Genomic DNA, 19,797 nt, shown 5'->3' on the forward strand with positions numbered 1-19,797 from the left:
TACTACTACTACTATAAACCATCAAAGGTAGTCGTTTTCTCACCCCTGTTCCTGAGTGCCTGTCTCCAAAGGATCTTGCCGATGATGGCGGTCCACACAGCTTTGACCTCCCCCGAGCTGGCCTGCAGGATGAACGTGTCCTGGGTCTTCCTCCGACGGAACCAGATCTCAAACCGCAGGCCGCTGTCACCCACGTTCTCCGTCATCCCTATCTCTGCCGTCTGGAGACGCAACAGAGAGAGGAATCAGGTTGGCTCCACTTAAAGTTGCTAAGGAGGCTTAAATGCAATTCACTTCACTCTGAAATATAAACCGACTAACACAATCGCCCCCTCCCAGAAATCCTTCAATGGTTGTTCTACCTTGTAGGACTGCTTGTAGATGTAGAAGTCATAGCCCCCTTCTATCTTTTTGGTTTTGCTGAAGAGGATAAGGTCTTCAAACAAGAAGACATGCCGGAGGTATTTCCTCCGTCCGCACCAGACAATGAACTCGTCCTGACACCGTAGTTGCCCCTGCTCTTTCAGGTTGACCTACAGAGGAAACCAGGCGGTGGACATGCGTCAGAGAGCGCACAACACAATGCCAGGCAGGATCCTAAACTCATTATACCGAATACTTTCCTGACTTCCAATTCATTAAAACCACACTAGGTAGGTTGATACCTGTCCCCTTTGTCATTACTCAGCTTCTTTGTTAGAACAATGAATGTATGACATTATATCCTGTACTGTATATATTAGATTATGTTCACATCCTTCAAAATGACCCTTTAACATCGTCTTTACAAGTTTTGAGTCTGAGGTTTTCCTGGGAGTTTTTCTTTAAGGGTCTAGGTGGGTTTCAGTGAAGTTCTATCGGCTTATGTGAAGCCCTCTGCGACATTCCTTTGAAAATGGGTTATACAAATGCACTTTTTAAAATTGGATTATTTTCGGGTCTCTGCCCTGCACTGCTTACATCACAGCCTCTGATGGCGTCCATGGCAAGCAGGTCGTTTCCGTGGCGCAGCTGGAACTTGACCATCTCTTCTGCGGTGCGGAGGTCACTGAGCTCCTGCTCCTGTGATTGGCCGCACTCCTTAATGAGATCTTTGAGCAGCAGGGCGTACTTGCTCATCCTCTGGATGGGCTTGAGCAGGTAGGAGGCCAGGTCCATCTTGTCCCCCAGCTCCAGCTGCTTGTTCTGGGGGAGAGAGGGAAACCAGGGGAGGGTGAGGATGGAGGGGGATGATGCTAGGATCTCAGACTGCTGATGGAAAGCTGTGGTAACACTTCAAATCCAGGTGCTTGTAATAAGTGTTAGTTAGGTAATAACAAACTTATAACATGTTTATTCAAATGAATATAGGGTAATAAGAATATATCAGTGTTGATAATCTTAGTAAGGGTTAGGTTAGTGTTATCATAAAATAAGTGTTATTTAATACTGTAGGTAATAAAGCCTTAGCTTTGGCTCATTTTTGGAAGTCTTAAAATTCATCACAACTGTTTAATAGTTCCTCACCCAAAACATTTACACTGTAATTAAACTGATAGTAATATTTGCTTGCAGCACTTTTTCCAATTATTAAACAACAGCGTGATAGCATTGCTCTTATGTTAGTTACTATCAGTTCATCCTGGAAGAACTGACTCTACTGTGTCATTATTCAGGATGGAAAATGAACTAGATCGCGTTCTGGACGCACCTTAAAGAATCCGTTCCCATGGCTGGTGAGCAGAGAGTCAGACTGGGGCTTGTTCTTGCTGTAGAGAGCATACATTCCAAACTGATCCTCCTGCACACAAGAATAACAAGTTACAACACCGACTACAGTAAGAGGTACGCGAGCCAGTCCACGTGCTCGGTGAAACCCAGGGAACCCTCCACAACTGGAGTCATACAGACATACGGTCTGGATTCTGTCAAGCAGTAATTTGAATTCCCCATGAGCAAAACAAAAACATGAGGACATGTTTAGACTACAGAGTTAGGTGGACGTCAATCATACTAAATACTGAAATGGCAAAGTTCAAACGTAAGAGCCACATATTAGAGCAGATACCCAAAGTCCCAAGTTGCCCATGATAAATGTATCAACAGTACAGAATGTAGATCCTTCTGCCCCGGCAGACGAAGGTCATTGGGTTTGTGTGCAGTGTCGTTCAGCCTGTCAGCCCTGAACCCCAGGGCCCAGAAGGTCTGTGACAGTCTGACGGGCTGTCTGAGGGACTTACGTGTCGCAGGAAGCAGCTGCTGACAGACAGGGGAACGTGGGCGCACGCCTCCAGCTCCATCAGGAAATACTGGCTGTGGAAGTCGCACAGCTTCTCCACGTTGCCAAAGATGATGCTGCGCTTTCCCCGGAGGTCTTGGGGCAGGTCCAGGCGCTCCATCTCTGGGAAGTAGTGCTCGATAATGTAGCGGAGAGAGCGGACGTACTCCCTCTCAGTGGCGATCATCTCATCCATGATGTGCTGCACCTTACTGTCAGGCAAAGAGATCCTGAAAGTCACATTCTGACCAGGCCATCTTGGGGATATCCTAGCATCCAGCTTTGGTCTGACTGTTGCTGTATGAGACTCTTTCCGTCTCACTCTCTCACCTATTGCTGTATGAGTCCCTCTCCCTCCCCCTCCCCCCCCCCCTCACTCACTTTCTCTCTCTCTCTCTCTCTCTCTCTCTCTCTCTCTCTCTCTCTCTCTCTCTCTCTCTCTCTCTCTCTCTCTCTCTCTCTCATTCATTTGTCGCTGTATGAGACTCTGTCTCTCCTCCCCCCCCCTCGCTCTCTCCCCTTTTTCTGTATGAGCCTCCCTCCCCTTCTCACCTGTTCAGTTTCTTGCCGTCTCCGTCAGAGTGTCTGCTGTGCACCCTGGGGGGAGAGGAGAGGCTGCGACTTCGCCCCAGCGTGGGGCTGGTCACGTCAGGCCGCTGCAGCTTCTTCTCCGCCGAAACATTGTTGGCCACCTCCAGACCCTTGATGTACACGCCCGTGTAGCCATGCAGGTGACTGGGGTCGGCGTGACCGCCGTCCCTCGGGGTCAACTCGTAGCTCATGGTCTTCTTCATGATCTTCTTCAGTGGCTGCTTGCGGTGGCACGAGGCCCCAGAGTAGACGGGCTCCGAGTGGCAGGACACAGACGAGTCGATCGTGCAGTCACTGTCCGTGTCGTCAAACAGCGACGGGCTCTGCCTCAGCTTCGCGTCGCTGCCCGGGGGGAAGGGGAACAGGGAGGAGGAGGGGAAGGAGCAGCTCTGGGGGAAGGGCCCTGCGGAGTGGGGCTTCCTGTCCTCAAACTCCACCGGCGTGACGGCGCTGTTGACGAAGGTGGACAGCGAGGGGATGGCAGGACTTCCTGTCACAACAAGCTGCTCTGCGTGAGAGCTCGGCCTCTCCCCCGCCTCTGAGAGGGCAGTGTCCGCAGGGGGGGCCACAGAGGCTGCAGCTACCTCGGCCTCAGCTGCCTCGGCTGTGGCCTTGGCCAGGGTTTCCTCCAGCTGCTGCTTGGTGTGCTGGCACTTGTGCCACAGGGTGTTCCAGTGCTTGAGCTGCCCAGGGCTGTCCAGGCTCTGCACCATGGCATCCAGGGTGCTGAAGTTGTCCAGGGAGAACTTGGAGGCCTCCGCGTGGTAGTCCTTCAGGATCTGGAGCACCGCGGGGGGCAGGCTGACCCCGCTGCTCTCCAGGCTCAGCTGGCGGAAGTAGTCCTGGCAATGCTCCATCCACTGGTTAGCCTGCATGGGGGTGTAGTCAGGATGGTTGGGGGCGTGCTAAGATGAGGCATGCCTCATGTGGAATATGTGTTTCAATCATGTCACAGTTACAGGAAAACCTGTACCTTCTTGATGAAATAGAATAGAAGCAGGAAGGAAGAAGAGAGCCTTCACTTACCGAGTCGTAGAAGTCGTAGAGGTTGGCGAGGACGTCGAGCTGGGACCGCCTCCTCTCCACCCGGCCCAGGATGGAGCACAGCTGCTGCTTGAAGTCCAGTAGAGCAGAGCTGGGGAGCGACTCTGCAGACTCCCTCACCATCTGCAACCCCAGCTTCTGCTGATGCTGCGGACAAACAGGGATGGTCACAAGGATTAACGCAGAGACTCGCAAACTCTAAATAGAGGGAAAGGGGTGAGGAACACATGTTGACGTTCATCTGCAGTACAAAGACATGTGCCAATGAAGAACCGTTGTACCGTTGATTCGGCCAGGAACTGGTCCACAGTCTGCCTCATGTCCTTGATTTTGCCCAGAGAGAGAGTGAGGGAGTCCAGAGGAGCCAGGTGCTTCTCTCCTTCCACACTGAACCACTGCTTGATCTGGAGAGACAGGTGGGTTGAGGAGAGACACATTCGTGACTGAAACACATTTCATTCATGTCATATAATGAAACATGAATTATGGCCATAATTCAAGCGACATTCATGAATGGTCGTAGACCCAGTCAAATACATTTAATAATACAAATGAGCGTGTCTGAGCCCACCTGTTGTGTCTGTTCCTCAAACTTGCGGACCTCCAGCAGGCTTTCGAGCTGTTTCAAGGACTTGTTGGACAGGATGACGAGCTTGTGGACCTCCTCGTCTACCTGGTTGTAGAGGGCGCTCACCATGTCCACCGCATCCCTGCACCAACACAACAGGTGGTTGGCAAACATATATTCCTGACTATGGTGACACTTCTGTTGTCTTGTCAAAGCATTTAGGTCATCAATGAAGAAGTGACCGTGACCATCACCAGAATTAGTCGGAAGTCAAAATGGCTAATTTATACAGAAATGCCTTTTTTATGTCAAAACATTGATTTGGGTTTTGGGCTTTTAAAAGATTCTAATAAAACAAAACCTTGGCTTTCATAATCTGTATGAATTATTTCTCATTACAATCACCTTCTAATTAACCTAACAACTCTGCTTCCTCTGTCAAAACAGTCTCCTTCCAACAACTGCTTTGGTGACTGTAAGGTAGATTTTCTGTGTACATGTACAGCCTAAGTATCTGTGAGGTCAAAGGTCCTGTAGCGAGGCCTCTCTCTGAGCAGAATATAGCACACCCCCCAGACAGTTAGGAGACTGTGAGGCAAATCATGTACAAACAGGGACTTCAACATAATTCACGACTACCTCAGCTGTTCTATACTCTAGTGTATCAGTGTGCTGACCACTGAAGACCCGTTAAGGAAGCAATTCTGTGCATTCTATATCTGTACTGTCCCACTCGTGTATTAAAGCATGGCTGAGAGACAGAGTTTCACTCATGCCATCAGTTTGTCTTGAACTGATTGTTTGGTCCGGGTACTCGACTAATAAACTAGAATCAAATTCCTTTTCCGTTGTCGTTGACTCCTTTCGGCCTGCCAGATAACCTTCCTATCAGTGACATCCGATATGTAGAAGGTCATGTAACTCGCTTGATATTTTGAGTAGAAATGTTTTATTGGTACCATTGGAAAGCAATCATTCCCCATTCTTTCCAGTGGTGTATACATATCCAGATGTGTTTTCAGGTCAAAGTGACTGATTCTGTGAGAGCAAGTCACATATCATTGTTGTTTCATAGGTATGCCCTGTGTATTTTATTGTTTGTGAGAAAAGTTAACATGGGTTTAGGACTCATCTATGTCACAATTAAACCCTACAGTGTTTCGATTAGACTGCCAAGAAACAGTCGAGAGGAGAAGCACAAAGAATCCCAAGGGGCGTGTACTGGTGACAAACGGCCAATCAACGTGAGCGTTGTTCTGGTACCTGTAGTTGGCGTTGTCGCAGGCTTCCTCCTTCCTGATGCGAGCCAGCACCGTGCCTCCCTCCAGCCTCAGACTGTTCAGACACGTGTCTTCCAACACACACTTCATCAGGCTCCTCTGCTGGTCGATCACCTCCGACACCTCCTGCACAACACACACGCACACCAAGGTGTTACACATCGTCTCACACTACTGTCTCACGCCCCCCTCCCATTCGACCATGTGTCATATTCATCATTATGTCTATGGTATTTACACCAGTGAACCGGTACCATAGCAGAAAATACCCCAGTTAATACCCTGAGTACATCAACAAGACAGACACATAAATCCAGAGTTCCAGACCGCCAGGGTGGGCTGAGTGGGACTGTAAGCCGGGGGGGCTGACCTTGGAGGTCTTTAGGTCACCACTGTTGTTCAGCGTGGTGATGGAGTCTTGCAGAGAGGCAAGGGCCACACTGCAACTGCTGGCAAATGGCTCGATTTTCTTGGAGAAAAAGCCAGAAACAAGGAGCATATTAAAGAAAGAAAAAAAAAATGGGGAAAAAGGGAACATTTCCCAGTGTATATAAATAAACCATTCACAATTCAGGATGCAGAATCAAGCTTGCTTGACAGATTTTCCATTGAGAGATGCAGGATAAGCACAGGGTTTAGTGATAATGACAATGACATGGACTCTACCTGTCTGAAGTGTATCCAGTGATTGTGGTCGTACAGGAAGGAGCCCTCCAGATCCCGTGTGAGCTGAGAGGAGTCTATGTGTTTCAGCAGGGCCTTCAGAGAGGTCAGTATCTCAGTCTGGGGGCAGACACACAAACATGCATTATCTCACTTATGTTTCAAGGGCATCCACATGTCACTTCCTGCTTGTTACTTTACTTCTGATTGCAAATACTGTATTAGAAAAAGTCTATTTATGACATATATGATGCCAATCATGAAGGCTGTCCATTGTAAAAAACATTAGTCTTAATCAAACGTGAGATTGAGAAATGTAAGTACTAAATATTAATCTCAAGCAAAGCACAAGTAATTCCTGCTTGAAACAGCATTCAGACACCGAGATCCCATGGAGAAATTCCAAAGGTAATAACTTAACTGGATGTGAGACTTCAAGTCTGATCTCATTAGATACTGTAGCACCTTCTGTGCTCTCTGCTGCTGTTTCTCTGGGCCAGACCCAGGCTCCTAATGTCCTGCATCACACACTCTGCCAGCCAGACATGTGTCTTCATGCAGACATAGTTCAGATGCTCAGACACTCAACACACCACGGCCTAACATGCTGCGCTCTTTCTCTTTTTACATTTATTTACATGAACAATGAACTTCCTCTGACAAGATTAGCAAAAGTCTGACACCCAAAACATCACCACAGATGACATTACGTAATGTAGTGTATCATTAGATGTTGTCTTTACCTGCACATTGATGTCTCTTTCTGGCTTGACAGCTGCCTCCTTATCCACCAGTAACAGAACTGAATAAAGTGCATTTGGTAACGATGCCTGATGGAAAAAAAACTGTATGTCATATAAGTAGAAATAAACACACACCAATATAAATTAAATGTGTTATACTTCAGTATAATCATATGATTTTAGGATTGAAGATGCCTTTGGTCAGATTTAAAGGATTTCTACAAGTTGAGCACCCTACATTTCACACCAAAAAGCACATCAAATTGAGTAATATTCCCCCCCCCCCCCCCCCCCCCCCCTTAGCCACTCATAGATCATCATCAAAACATGCTAACTCGCTAAGCCATTTGTCTTAAACCACCAGCCACCAAGTCCATCCCTGTGCGCCTCAACAGACAAGCAAGAACAGGCCGGCCCCACACGTGCCCTGGGGCCGGCCCTGCTGACAAAATATGTGAGGTGGCGACTAGCAACAGCCCAAACCAAAGTACCTCCAGAAAATGACATCACGCCTTGCAAGTGAATGGCAGAACACGGGGAAACAAACATGTATAAGTACTGCTACGGCATAATCACAGTGAGAGAACATTTTATTTTTACAGCTTAAGAACTGGTTCAGTCTCCCGTGAGGATCATGAGAGAGCCTGGGGGATGTTTGAGGGTAATTACATATTTTTCTTCAGAGGCTCACCTGGAGTTCAGACAGGGCGGAGAACAGAGCTGGAGCAGGCTGCTGCTTCCTCGAGTCTACAAGGACTGTCAGGCCCTGGTCCCGCCTCTCTCTCCTGTAACCAGGAAATACATGTCAGGACTACAAATCACACATACTAAGGTTTAACAGGGAAAATAGCATAATGGGAATTCTGTGGCTGTGGTAAACGCATCGAAATGTGAGACGTACTGTATTGAGGGGTCATCTCACTGGAGTCATACTGAGCCAAAGACACCTAAGATGGAGTGACTCACTCACCGGAGCGTGGAACAGTAGTATCCCAGCAGACAGGTGAGGTCCACGGCCGAGCAGCTCTCACCTGTCCACACCCGAGCCCTGGTGCACACCTGGAGCAGTGCCCGCCCACCGCGGTCTCTGTTTCCTGGAAGAGAGAGGGCCAACCGGAGGTCAGAACTTGCGCTCACCATCCACAAAATGAATTGGGGGGAATCTTCAGTACAGGAATCTCAACATCCCTCCAAACACACACACCATTTATGAATACAAGGCTATCCCTTAGCTTGTATTCAGTCTGTTTTAAAATACTTGGTGTAAATATCGGAAGATGATTAGGACAAGGGAGTGAATGACCTTGCTGGATTGGTTGACAGTAAGCAGAGTAAACATGTTACCCTGTGGATGTCATGCCACCGTCACTCGTCACCTACCAGGTAGGACAACAGCCCCAGAGGTGAGCAGCTCCTGGTTGACCTCCGTCACCAGCTTGGGGAGGTGTGAGTCACAGCTTGAGGTGGGCCCTGGAGCTGGGGACAGTTGAACAGGCAGCCCGTTGGCCGGTCTGGGGCTGACCCCTGTGCCCTCGTGGCTGTGTCTCCTGGGCTCATTGTTGTGGAGCCTAAACTCGTTCCCTGCAGAGAAACAAGGAACATTTCAATGTCAGCAATCGTTCAATCGATTGCTAAATTAACAGCAATTTTTTTTTGCAAACACACCTTATAGAGTATGTGAGGTTATAACACTTCTACCTAGCCTAATTTTTCATCTGTAAAAAGTAATTTGATGAACTAATGAACTGTTTCTAACCAGGGGTAGATGGGGGTCAGGGTTAGACCTACAGTATCTGAGGCGTTCTGCTGTGGTGACTGTATTCCCTGTCTCGACCGTTGAGGCCAGGTGTTTGGTCTGACTCACAGTCCAACCCCAGTCTCTTCCAGCTCTGCCTGCAAAGTCCTGATTACTGGAATGCTGCTCCTGGCATTCCCAACTGCTATTGCTGTCTACAGACTCTCTGCCATCCCAAGTCAGTCCACAAAGTTGCTTGCTCTCACTGTCAGTATGTCGATGGCTCTCTCTCTTTCCCTCAGTTTTGTCTGTAATTCTGTTTCTCTCTCCAGCTCCCTCCTTTTTGATACTTCTGCCACTCTCCTTTTTTCCCTCTGCCTATTTGGTAAAGAATATGTAATAAAAACAATGACGCAATGACAAGTTAGAGGCAGGTTCTGCTTGTCATTTTGTGGGGAGATGTGTGAGTCTCTCAATGGTAGCGTAATGTAATACCTGGCTAATGTAGACAGCACAGAATACAGACATAGAGATTAACATTAAACCGCGAGGGGAAAAAATGTGTGGGTGGAATGTGGTCAACACCTTTAGGGAATTTTTCGGGTATGTTTTTATCTCTGGCCCCCCATGTTCAGTAACAGAGACCTCTCCCAGCTCAACCACTATTGTCCTCCAACTGTCAATGCATTTCCTGTGTGACTGTGTAGCTGTGCTTCTGTTTAGCTGCAAGCTTCCTAAATTGCTTTGTTTTCAGAGGAAGTGTGAAATAGTAGAGCAAAGCCTCTCACGCTTTGTGCTGTGTGAAAGCCCATTTGTAAATGCCGTTTGACACCATTTTAACCCCGGCCAAAATTGTTTGGTACAGATTGCAGTCAAACAGCAGCCGCGCTTCTACAGAAGAATGGCAAACACTGATGAAATCACAAGGGCCATTATTTGATGACACGGCTATTGCAATCTCACATCATGGGTAATTCTATCCCCTCTCAAAGCCATAGCGTTTGTCATTCCGAACAATGCCAGAGTCCGTGCTGGTGGACTCTCATGTTTCGGAGGTGAATGGGTCTTGAATAAACACAGGTATAATTTTAAAGGCTTTCTGAAGCCTCCCCACTGGCTAACTGGACCACAATGGAACCTATTGTACACAAGGCAAACCATCTGTCTGGGAGCAGAGCAGTCCCCGGACCCAAACCCACTGGCAGCCATGTCAAGCAGGGATGTAAGGGGTCCCTGTGGTGGGTTACTGGATCCTCTGGGGCTTCCTGGCCACTCCAGCCATCTCAATGGCTCTAAGTTCTGCGTGTGGGAAACCGGTTTCCAATAGAAACAGGATCCACATGGTGAGGTCATCTCTAAAAGCGCCAGAGGCTTACAGTGAGGAACACTGGGCACTGAAGCTTTGTTGTGAGGGTTAAGCGATACATTTTACTGCACATATTTGAACATCTGAGATGTGTGTCTCAGTTTGCGTACACACACAACACACCTTTGTTGGACAGCTGGATGTGGGTTGATTCAGAGTTAAAGCACCCTCTATTTTCCCATTTCAATACCAGGAAGAGGTTGTGCTAAATTAAGAGGATATAATCCCCTAAACGTTTGCATTGGTGCTGTCCAAAACTACTGCAGCATATCAACACAACATTGGGTTCGAAGAGGTTAAGATCTACCGTGTACCTTCTACACACAAACCTTGAGCTGGGATCACCGTCTGGATTCTGAGTTATGGTCAAACATGTCCACATCATATGGGATCTATCACAAGTATGAAGACAGCACTGGAAAACTTCCCTTAGAATCAGCCCAGAGAACCAGCTGCCCCTGACTGGCCCATCCCAGGCGCTAATTACACAGTTGAACCACGATAAAGCAGAGCCTTAAATCTGTCTGGAACTCAACCTGGTTTTCATACCCTGAGGTGACATCATTTGATATGGGAGAGTTTATGTGGCATGAGCTGTTATGATTCATTCACTGATTGACGTAAACTGAAAGAAAGAGTGTCTGTCGAAACTGAAGATGTTGAACACGCCCAAGTTGAGGCATCATCTTGTCTTAGAACTACACATTTCTTTTTTTTCCAAGGATCATGGGGAAAAAAATACAGCTATTTATTGTGCAATATTTACACTTTTACCATAGTTTCTTAATCTGCATGTATTACTCACTACAAAATGAAACCAACTGAAGAGTAATGTAATGTGCATGAACCTGCCGCCTATGCCCCCCAAATTTTTTGGGTCAGACACAAACATTGTGCAACCATAAGGCAACCACTATCCCTTTGCTCCAGATAGTGACTTTATTCATCTCTCTCTGCATCAGGAAGTGACATCATCCTAATCCCAACCAATTGGCCAATCTCTTCCTACCTGACTCCTCCTTAACGCTGCTCCTCCTCTCTGCGCCGGGCAAAGCTGCCTCCAGGTCCAGCTTCCCGAAACGCAGGGCATAGCCGTTCATCAGCTTCCTGGGAGAGAGGCTGGCTGAGCCCCCTGAAGACGAGCGTGCTCGGTGAGCCTTCACGTGGGCCGCCTTGTTGTTCCGCTCCAGAGACTTGGAGCGCCTCTCCGCCCTGCTCTCAGCACTCCTCAGCCCCCTCTGAAGGTAGAGGAGGGGGGTGCTGGGCCGGGAGTCATCTCCGCCCAACCAGGCCCTAGACCCCAGCCTGTGGGCTGCGTGCTCCCTGGGAGAGGCGCGGGTGTCCGGGCTGCTGCCCGGCGTGACGGGGCTCTCCCTGGGGCAGAGACCGGGCTCCGGCCCCTCCTCCAGGATGGACTCGGAGCTGGAACCAAGGTTCATGGGGTTCTGCAGGGCCTCCATGTAGGACTTCCTGAACAGCCTGCGGGTTTCAAAAGACACAGAGTCCCTGGGGTGTCGACGGCGTGGGCCCGGGTTGCTGAGGTCCGTGCTGAACGACAAATTCCGGGTCCCCACGCCTCTGTCTCTGCAGCCACCCTCCTCCACCTGGTCCCCCTCGGATAGACCATGGGTCTTGGTGCTGTGTGCGTCTCCTGGAGCCGCTCTCGGTCTGGGGATATCCATCGAGCGGAGGCCCGGGTCCTGCTGGGTCCTAGTGCTGCTGGGGTCCAAGTGAGCCCTGCTGGGCGTGGAGGGCTCTGAGAAGGTGGAGTCTGCCCCCTGGGAGAGCAGGGACTCCCTGGAGCTACGGTGGCTGTCCAGGGTCCCCGTGGAGCCGCTGGTGCTGCACGCGCTCAGTTGGCCCCGGAAACCGTGGCGCGCCTGCATGACGGCGTCCGCTGTGCTGCTGACAAACAGAGGGTTGACCACGTTCTTCCACGGGGTCCTGTACACGACAGTGCCGGTGGTGAGCAGGCAGTTTTGCAGAGGGTGAAGGTTGCGGTCGCGCGTTACATTCTGCAGGAAGTCAGCGGTGAAGACACTGCCGTACATGCTCTCTGCGATGGGGATTTCCGCGATGGCCTGCCCACTTGCCGACAGGCATTTTATCACCAGTTTGGCGGCCTTGCGGCCCAGGGGAACCACCTGCAGGTAGAAGTCTCCCTGCCTCAGACGGACCTTGTGCAGAGGGGCCAGCTGCAGAACCACCTTCTCGTGGATGCAGAGGGGCCAACCCTCATGGTAGAACAGCAGGCCTCGGAACCTCACCTAAGAGAAAGAGAGACCGTCACAAACCACCCACATTTACACCATCGCCCGTTACTCTTTAGCGATGCTGCCAGAATCAGTTTTTAATAGCTTAGCAATGTTGTATGGGGTGTGGGACTGACATACTGTATGTTTAAGTGTGTGTTAGAGACTCTGCCCTCCAGTCAGTCACTCGTCATTCTAACAAGCTGATTCCTCCAAACCCCACGATGGAGAAACCTGTCTGATCAGGCCTGGTTCCTCAGCAACCACAACCACAAACCCCAGCCGTGACACTCAGGTACAAAAGCACCTAGAGCCACAGACACAGCACCCAGGGTTCAGCTCCTCTCAGCTATTTTTTCCATAGATGGGCTTTAAAAGGGAAAGGTATGCAATGAAAATACATTCTTGTACCGAAGGCTCTCTTGTTGCTAGCAATACAAAGAATCTCAGGGCAAGCTTTTCCTCAGAGGCTAAGCTTAGGTGAAACTATTGCTGTATTGGCTATCGTTGGGAGTGTAATCACAGTGGAGATGAATACAGTGGAGTAATGTTTCAGGACTTTGGTCATGGAGCCACGAACCCGCAGCAATCAAAGCTTGTGGGAGCCAATATTACATTTCAGCCTGGACCCCCGAGCCTATGGCAAGCTCTCAGACGGACCACAGTTTGCTCTCTGTTTGGCCTATTCAGACCAGGATGGCAGGCTTTCAGCTTTTTCTCTGAACAATGATCAACTCTGTCCCCCCGGCACATATTCCCCCACCTCTCAGCACAGATATTCCCACTCATCATCTCGGTTCGTACATTCCTTCCCTGCTGGTCCTGTCCTGTCTTGATCTTGGCCCTGACCACTATCACAACACCACTAATCATAAAAACGCGTATTTACCTCGTTATAAATGTGTTTTATGGTAGATCTAATCTTTCAATGTTTTTCTGGTAACAGAGCAGATGTATGTGTACATGATCTGTCTTCCTCGTGTTATGCTCAAGCTGCTGGTTTATTTCTCTCTACCTCTTCTTCCTCTTTCTGATCCTTTCATCTATCTAGCATGTGGGAGCAAAGCCCGCCGGGGTCAGAGTTCACCTGGAGCTTCTCCCCGGCTTTGGAAATTCTGCAGGAAACCTCCGAGGGGGAGGAACTAGTCAAATCTCGGCTGCGTTGCATCTCAAAAGGATTCATAATCCGCTCATATCCGTTGGAGACCACAGTCCCTTGCTTTGGGCTGGTTCGGCCTCTCTCTCTACACCTAAATCCAGGTCTATTTTCATCACGTACACTCGATGACCCCCCTCCTCCACTAATACCCCTCTTCCTCCTCCAGCACCCCCCTCCTCCCCCTTCACCCCCCACCCCAACCCCCTCCCCCCAGCCCCACTCCCCTCCTTGCACCAGGTTCACTCACGCAGGTCTCCTGCTGGATGCTCTGTAGGATCCCCTTGGCAGGAAGCAGGAAGTCGACAAGGCAGCGGAGGCCGTCGCTGCGGTACTGCCTCTCGACCACGCTGAACAGCTGCCAGAGCACAGTGGCGGCGGTGGCGCTGAAGGGCGGGTACAGGGACGAGAGGGTGCTCTGGATGCAGCTGTCCAGAGACTTGGAGTCCTGTGAAAAGGAGGCAGGAGAGAGAGAGAGAGAGAGAGAGAGAGAGAGAGAGAGAGAGAGCGAGAGACGTTAGAGACCGATGCAGAATGCCAAAGGAGTGAGACAGAGATAAAAAGGAGAAGGAGAGATGAGAAGCCGTCTACTGCTCTGTTGCTCCTCCAGCGTCACATGGAAAACTGCCTAAGTTCAGTGTTTTGCATGGAAGGAACCCTTCGCTGAACCCTTCATGTGGAAATTGTCAGTGGTGAGCAGAGATCAACATACAGTATCAATAAGAACGATCAACACAGGACCACAGTGTCCATGTCATATTTTTGTTTGGGTTGTACTTTAGAGCATGCTGTGAGTTCATGGTCTATAGAGACCACACACACAAACTCACAAATACACAATCACACAAGCTCACACACAGCCAGGAAGCCGTAAGGTCACAGAAAACGTCCACCATGATGTTTTTCCATGAAAGACAAGGGAAGCACCTGTATGAGTGACATCATGGACATCGAACACAAACAGCAAAGATGGAAAGTCCAGTCTTGCTCCAGCCCTGCTCTGTAAAACAAAGGGGCTTTTCCCTAATGGGGGGGGGGGCTGTCATCCCAAACCTTTAATAACCATGTCATTCCTAACTATATCTGACCCTGAATAGACCTGTGACATGCCTTTGCTGTCTCCCACAGGATGAATGACAGGTCGGACACAGTGTTAGAGGGCAGCGGTCCGACCTCCGCCGGGCCTCAGGGACGCTTGGGTGTCTGAGGATGACCTGGTCTGGACCGTCGTGTTCGCTGCCCTGCCTGTGACCGCCTCCCTCCAGCAGGCTCAGTCAAGGCCAACCCCCCCACACCCCCTCCCACCCATTCTCGCAGCCCTTCACCGAGTGGAACACAGCAGTGGAACACCATTGATAACCAGACGGACAGTGTGGGAGCCAGGAAGGCTGCCAGGGAAAGTCCAGCTCAGATACAGCCGGCACGCTCGGAAGGGGAGGCTAAGGAAGGGATCGAGTTATCCACTTCTGAGGAACACCTTGAGAGGAAGAGATTTAGGTTTACGCATGAACACTAAACTGTGATGATGCAAAGCTGTCCCAACACGTCTGAATAAAGAACTGAATTTCTTCAAAACAGAACATATGCAGTCTATTCACATTATTCTCCAGGTTTGTTTAAAGAGTGTATCTTCTCAGCATCGTCATTTAGAGACAGAGACTGTAATGTGTTGGTATACATGCCCCAAATAACAAGGCTGTCATTGTTCCATCGTCTGCTGTGTACCGTGCTGGTGAAACAAAAAACGCCCACCTCCATTAGAAGGGCAGCTCTCTGGGCATTACTCACTCCTGCGCCAGGGAGGAGAAGAATAACATGGAGTTTATTGGCGGAAAGCTAACAATGGGAGGAAAACCCATCGCTACATGGTTTCAAACTGCCCCAAAAGAGCAAAAGTCCTTCAGGTTGCCAAGGCGGACTGAAGCATGGTATTCACAAGTAAAAAGTCCCTGTTGAAAAAAAGGGATTTATCAGTGCACTTTTGTTTGAGCTCCGCTATATATCAGCTGCTGATTCAAGCCGTTGCACAGGAATGACCGGCTAAAGAATTACACCCACATTTCACCCACAACCATGACTTAGACTGAGTGTAAATAGAGACTGTTGCACACCCTTGAGTAATGTTTACATACAGTGTGGTGGATAGAAACACAACATCCTTCACAGTAGTGATCATTACTCGAGGTATACCTGGCTATGCTGGGGTTTAACTAGCACCGGTCCACCACCCTGGCTATGACCAGATGGGAAGTCCTGCCCCCTCTGTGGTCTCAGGTATTTACAGCAGACCGGCAGTGTGAGCGAGTGGAAGATCCCTGAGGTGCTAATGACTGGGTGAAACGTCCAGGTGGAACACTTGTTTTACTTGGGAAAACATCTGTTTCAGCAACAGGTAGGACCGAGCTCGAATGAACAGTGCAAGCACTGTGAGGTAACTGAGAGTCTAGGATGTCACGACCATGCTGATTGGTGGGGATCAGAGGTAGCCAAGGCAATATGTGTTGGACAAGTCTGAAACTAAACAGCTTAGAGATGAACAGGATTTCAAAATGAGTAGGAACAAGGCTGAAGTCAGAAAGTAAATCTGCTCCCTCTTACTGTAACTGATTACGAAGCCATTAGGGTTTTTACCGTAAAGTGCTCTTTATTTTGTGACAAATACTTGAAATATGAGAATGTATATTCTATATCTCTGCATCGACTCGTAGTGTCAGCTGCCACACTGTCAGCTTAATTACCACACAGGCCTGTAACTCTGAAATATCTCTAACTTGCACTCCCTAAAATAATCTGTGCCAGAGGGCATAGATGAATAGAAAGGAAGAAAGAGAGAGTGCGTTGGAAAAAGAGGCAGAGAGAGTGAGAGATATAACAAACGGTTAAAAAGAGAGTTATAAAGAGAGTAGAGTAAAATAGAGTTAGAGAGAAAAAGAGGGGGGAAATAAAAAGAGGGGGAACGTTTTAGAGAGATAATGAGAGAAAGGGGGAGAATACATTTTTTTTGAAAGTTAGAGAGAGGGGACGACGACAAAGAGACAGAAAAAGTGAGAGAACGAGAGAGAGAGAGAGCGAGAGGGTGAAGAGAAAGATAAAGAGCGAACGAGGGAGCCACAACCACAGAGTGGGTCAGTGACACAAAAGGAGCTGCGCACCAGGCCTCCAGTGGAGCATGAAGCCACCAGGGGGGTGTAACAGGAGAGCACTGGAGCCCCCATCCAGGCCGCTCGGCAGCCAGCAACCTGCTAGCCGCACGACCTGCAGGTAGACAAAGGCCCTGGGTTGCCCTGCTCCGGTGCCAGGGAGACAACAAAAGATCTCTACCGATTCCATCACATCAAGCATCATCCAGTTCCCATTACACACTTCCTCCGGTTGAATCTTAACCGGGCTGAAGGATAGGGGGTGTGGGAGTGAGGGGCGAGACTCTGAGAGGGAGAACAGGGGAAACGGTTTGGGCTAAAGTGTGGCTGAGAGTGCTAATAGATAGTGACAAAAGGTCTGGTGGTGTATGGGGGAGGGGGGAGACACCAGCATCCTCAGCACTTCTATTTTGAACTTAGACTGTTTGACTGCTATAAACAGAGGACACACACACGCATACACGCACACACTTAGTGGATGGCAAGGTGATGATGGATGTGCGCACAAAAGACACTGTCGTGAATGTTATCTCAACAGATAAACTTTAACCCTTTCAAAGCCACAGCCATCGTGTGCCAAACACAACCAGTCTCAGATGAACACCTGGGAGGCAAAGGAGTAACAATGACGCGGACCCACCTGTATCAACACAGGTTAAATACATACATTAGATGACTCACTGATTGTACAGAAAATCTGTCTTTAAAGTTATTCATATCAGGCAGTAGTTGTGGAACATCGTAAGGGTCTTGATTTTGGTACGCAATTGGGTTGAATAGTTTGTAACCTATTTTATACATTAAATGGGATGACGTAAAATGCCTGAGCGTTCAAAGTGTGTGTGTATGGATACTGTACATTTAGTTTGGCTTCCCATGCGGGCTATTACAGTACTGCGTTTCCCAGTTTACCAGGCTGTTAATTACATTGTTCTTCAGGATGTAAACACATTTGGACAAGATATTGTTCTCTGTAAACTACAGACAGACCTCACTGACCCTACAGGAAGTTACATCACTATGTTTTGTATCGTATGCGTATTCACACGTAGAAGGTTGCCAACAAGCAACATAAAGGACAAGACAAAGCCTTTCAGCCAATTAAACCACTAATTGCCAATGACAGTGCTGGATTGGCTGGCATTGTTTCAAAAAACACGCAAGAAAAGCGGACTTTAAAAAAGAGGGCTTTTCTTTTATGATTCAATGGTACGGTAATGATAGAGCATACAATAAACAGGGTGACTGTTGAAGTTGTTACAGGTGCTGAGAATGCATTTGACCTCTGACTCTCATCTATTATGTCTGCCACCCATTAGAAATAACTGTGAACACATGGCAGAACAAGGCCCGGAGGATATGTCTGTGCTCTTTGTCAAACCCATCCAATTAATGATACAAACATATCAAAGCGTTCAAAGTAGCTTCGTTAATGCAAATAGTGTGGAAACACTAAGACAATTTTATTTTTCAACACAGCAAAAACAACATAAGCTGCCTGTGCCTGCCACTGTAACAGGACAGTTTACACCTTGGAGTCTGCAGTCTGATCCGTACATTCTTCCAGTACATCTGGAGCGGCCTGTGTTAACTGTAGGCAGACAGGACAAGCCCTCACACAGACACCAAAACACCAGGTGCTTCAGTAACTCGGAAGTAAAGGACACTTCCCCAGAACGTGAGGATAGGCACACCGACGACGCCTGCAAACTGGGAAGGCCTACTATTACAATGTTACCAGGAAAGTCAAGACATTTTTTCAATTCAATGAACAAGTCAAAGTTAAGCTTCACACCTGTGACAGCTGTTCTACCTACAACAGGAAAAACTGATAAAAACAGTAGCGATATTCAGCATAAAGCAGAAGGAAACTTTTTAAGAAACTGTTCTCCTACCTTAATGCTCAGGTAGTTGTCACAGCTCCGGGACTTTGCTCTGGAGTGCATTGTGCCCAGTGACAGCATTTAAGTTCAAGAAAAAGCCCCACACATAAATAAATGAATAAGCCACATGAACCACCGGTAAAAATCCAGGGTAAATCCAGTCACTACATCGACCAATCCACCGCTGCCATGCTAGTTGGAGCCCTGTCTCTGTCTCTCTCCCGCTGTCCTGCCGAGAGGGACAGCCAGAGCAGACTGAAGTCCTGTCAGAGCGTGAGAGAGGCAGCTCGCTCAGCTCCCTGCTCCCCCCTCACCTCAGCCCCCTCCCTCCCCTCCTCTCAGGCTACAACACCACCCCCGCCCCTCAGCTCGGTTCCAGAAGCCTCTCCCAGCTGGATAATGCATACTGAAACAACCCACCCCTCAGCATTCAGAAAACACACTACCTGACCCGCACATACACACACACAGACACAATAATACCCCCCTCCCCTTAACTGCCCCAACCTTCCTTCTAGGGGTAAAACTCCTGACCAACTCCCCCCCCACCTCCACTCCCCCACCCCCACCCCTTGACCCTCGATGCCCCCACCTCCACTTCAACCCCCCCCCCTCCTCCTCCTCTCCCAATGGCACCCCTTTGTCCTGACAATACAAATGGACTGAGGTTTCAGCTTATTCTGCTGCTTTTCAAAAGAAGGACTAAAAGAGAAAAGAAGACATCAGCATAGCATTGGTGGTTAAGGTCACCCGCCACAATGGTGTTCCCTTAAATCTTGTCAGGAGAATACCTAATCCTCAAACTGTTCCTGACATGTCGCTGACATATGTAGGCCATCCCCTGTTTAGGGGAGACAAATGTGACATTTTCAGAACCGATTGCCTTTAAAACAAAACATGTATCGCTCTGAATGATCTGCCAGTTAATTTAGCAACCGACTGAATAACTTATGGCTCTTCGAGTGCCGTGAAGATGAACGCTCTTCAAAATGTCAACAAAATGTTTACAGTCCTTTACAAAAATCATTCCAGTCCTTTGCTTCACACCGTCACTTCCTCAGCCAACAGCCTTCATAACAGGAGGAAACGGCACGAGCAGGCCTGTTGTGAGTCTTTGTG

General features: G+C 48.8%; 1 protein-coding gene across 1 annotated transcript in view; it reads right to left on the minus strand.

Annotated features, from left to right (window-relative positions):
* zgc:158766 (uncharacterized protein LOC100009641 homolog) overlaps positions 1 to 18,947 on the minus strand; it is a 21,726-nt gene extending 2,779 nt beyond the window's left edge. Inside the window, exons 1-19 of the mRNA XM_047044181.1 lie at positions 18,691 to 18,947; positions 13,906 to 14,103; positions 11,257 to 12,514; positions 8,527 to 8,727; positions 8,117 to 8,240; positions 7,838 to 7,931; positions 7,147 to 7,233; positions 6,407 to 6,523; positions 6,111 to 6,209; positions 5,724 to 5,866; positions 4,464 to 4,602; positions 4,174 to 4,296; positions 3,875 to 4,039; positions 2,810 to 3,717; positions 2,220 to 2,469; positions 1,691 to 1,780; positions 961 to 1,185; positions 363 to 533; positions 44 to 221 (exon numbers count right to left, since the gene is read on the minus strand). Of these exons, the coding sequence (XP_046900137.1) occupies positions 44 to 221; positions 363 to 533; positions 961 to 1,185; positions 1,691 to 1,780; positions 2,220 to 2,469; positions 2,810 to 3,717; positions 3,875 to 4,039; positions 4,174 to 4,296; positions 4,464 to 4,602; positions 5,724 to 5,866; positions 6,111 to 6,209; positions 6,407 to 6,523; positions 7,147 to 7,233; positions 7,838 to 7,931; positions 8,117 to 8,240; positions 8,527 to 8,727; positions 11,257 to 12,514; positions 13,906 to 14,103; positions 18,691 to 18,759 (4,639 nt within the window). The 5' untranslated portion in view covers positions 18,760 to 18,947. The remainder of the gene's footprint in view (positions 1 to 43; positions 222 to 362; positions 534 to 960; positions 1,186 to 1,690; positions 1,781 to 2,219; positions 2,470 to 2,809; positions 3,718 to 3,874; positions 4,040 to 4,173; positions 4,297 to 4,463; positions 4,603 to 5,723; positions 5,867 to 6,110; positions 6,210 to 6,406; positions 6,524 to 7,146; positions 7,234 to 7,837; positions 7,932 to 8,116; positions 8,241 to 8,526; positions 8,728 to 11,256; positions 12,515 to 13,905; positions 14,104 to 18,690) is intronic.
* Positions 18,948 to 19,797: the final 850 nt, after the last annotated feature.

The sequence above is a fragment of the Hypomesus transpacificus genome, chromosome 2, assembly GCF_021917145.1.
Source record: "Hypomesus transpacificus isolate Combined female chromosome 2, fHypTra1, whole genome shotgun sequence".
NCBI lineage: Eukaryota > Metazoa > Chordata > Actinopteri > Osmeriformes > Osmeridae > Hypomesus > Hypomesus transpacificus.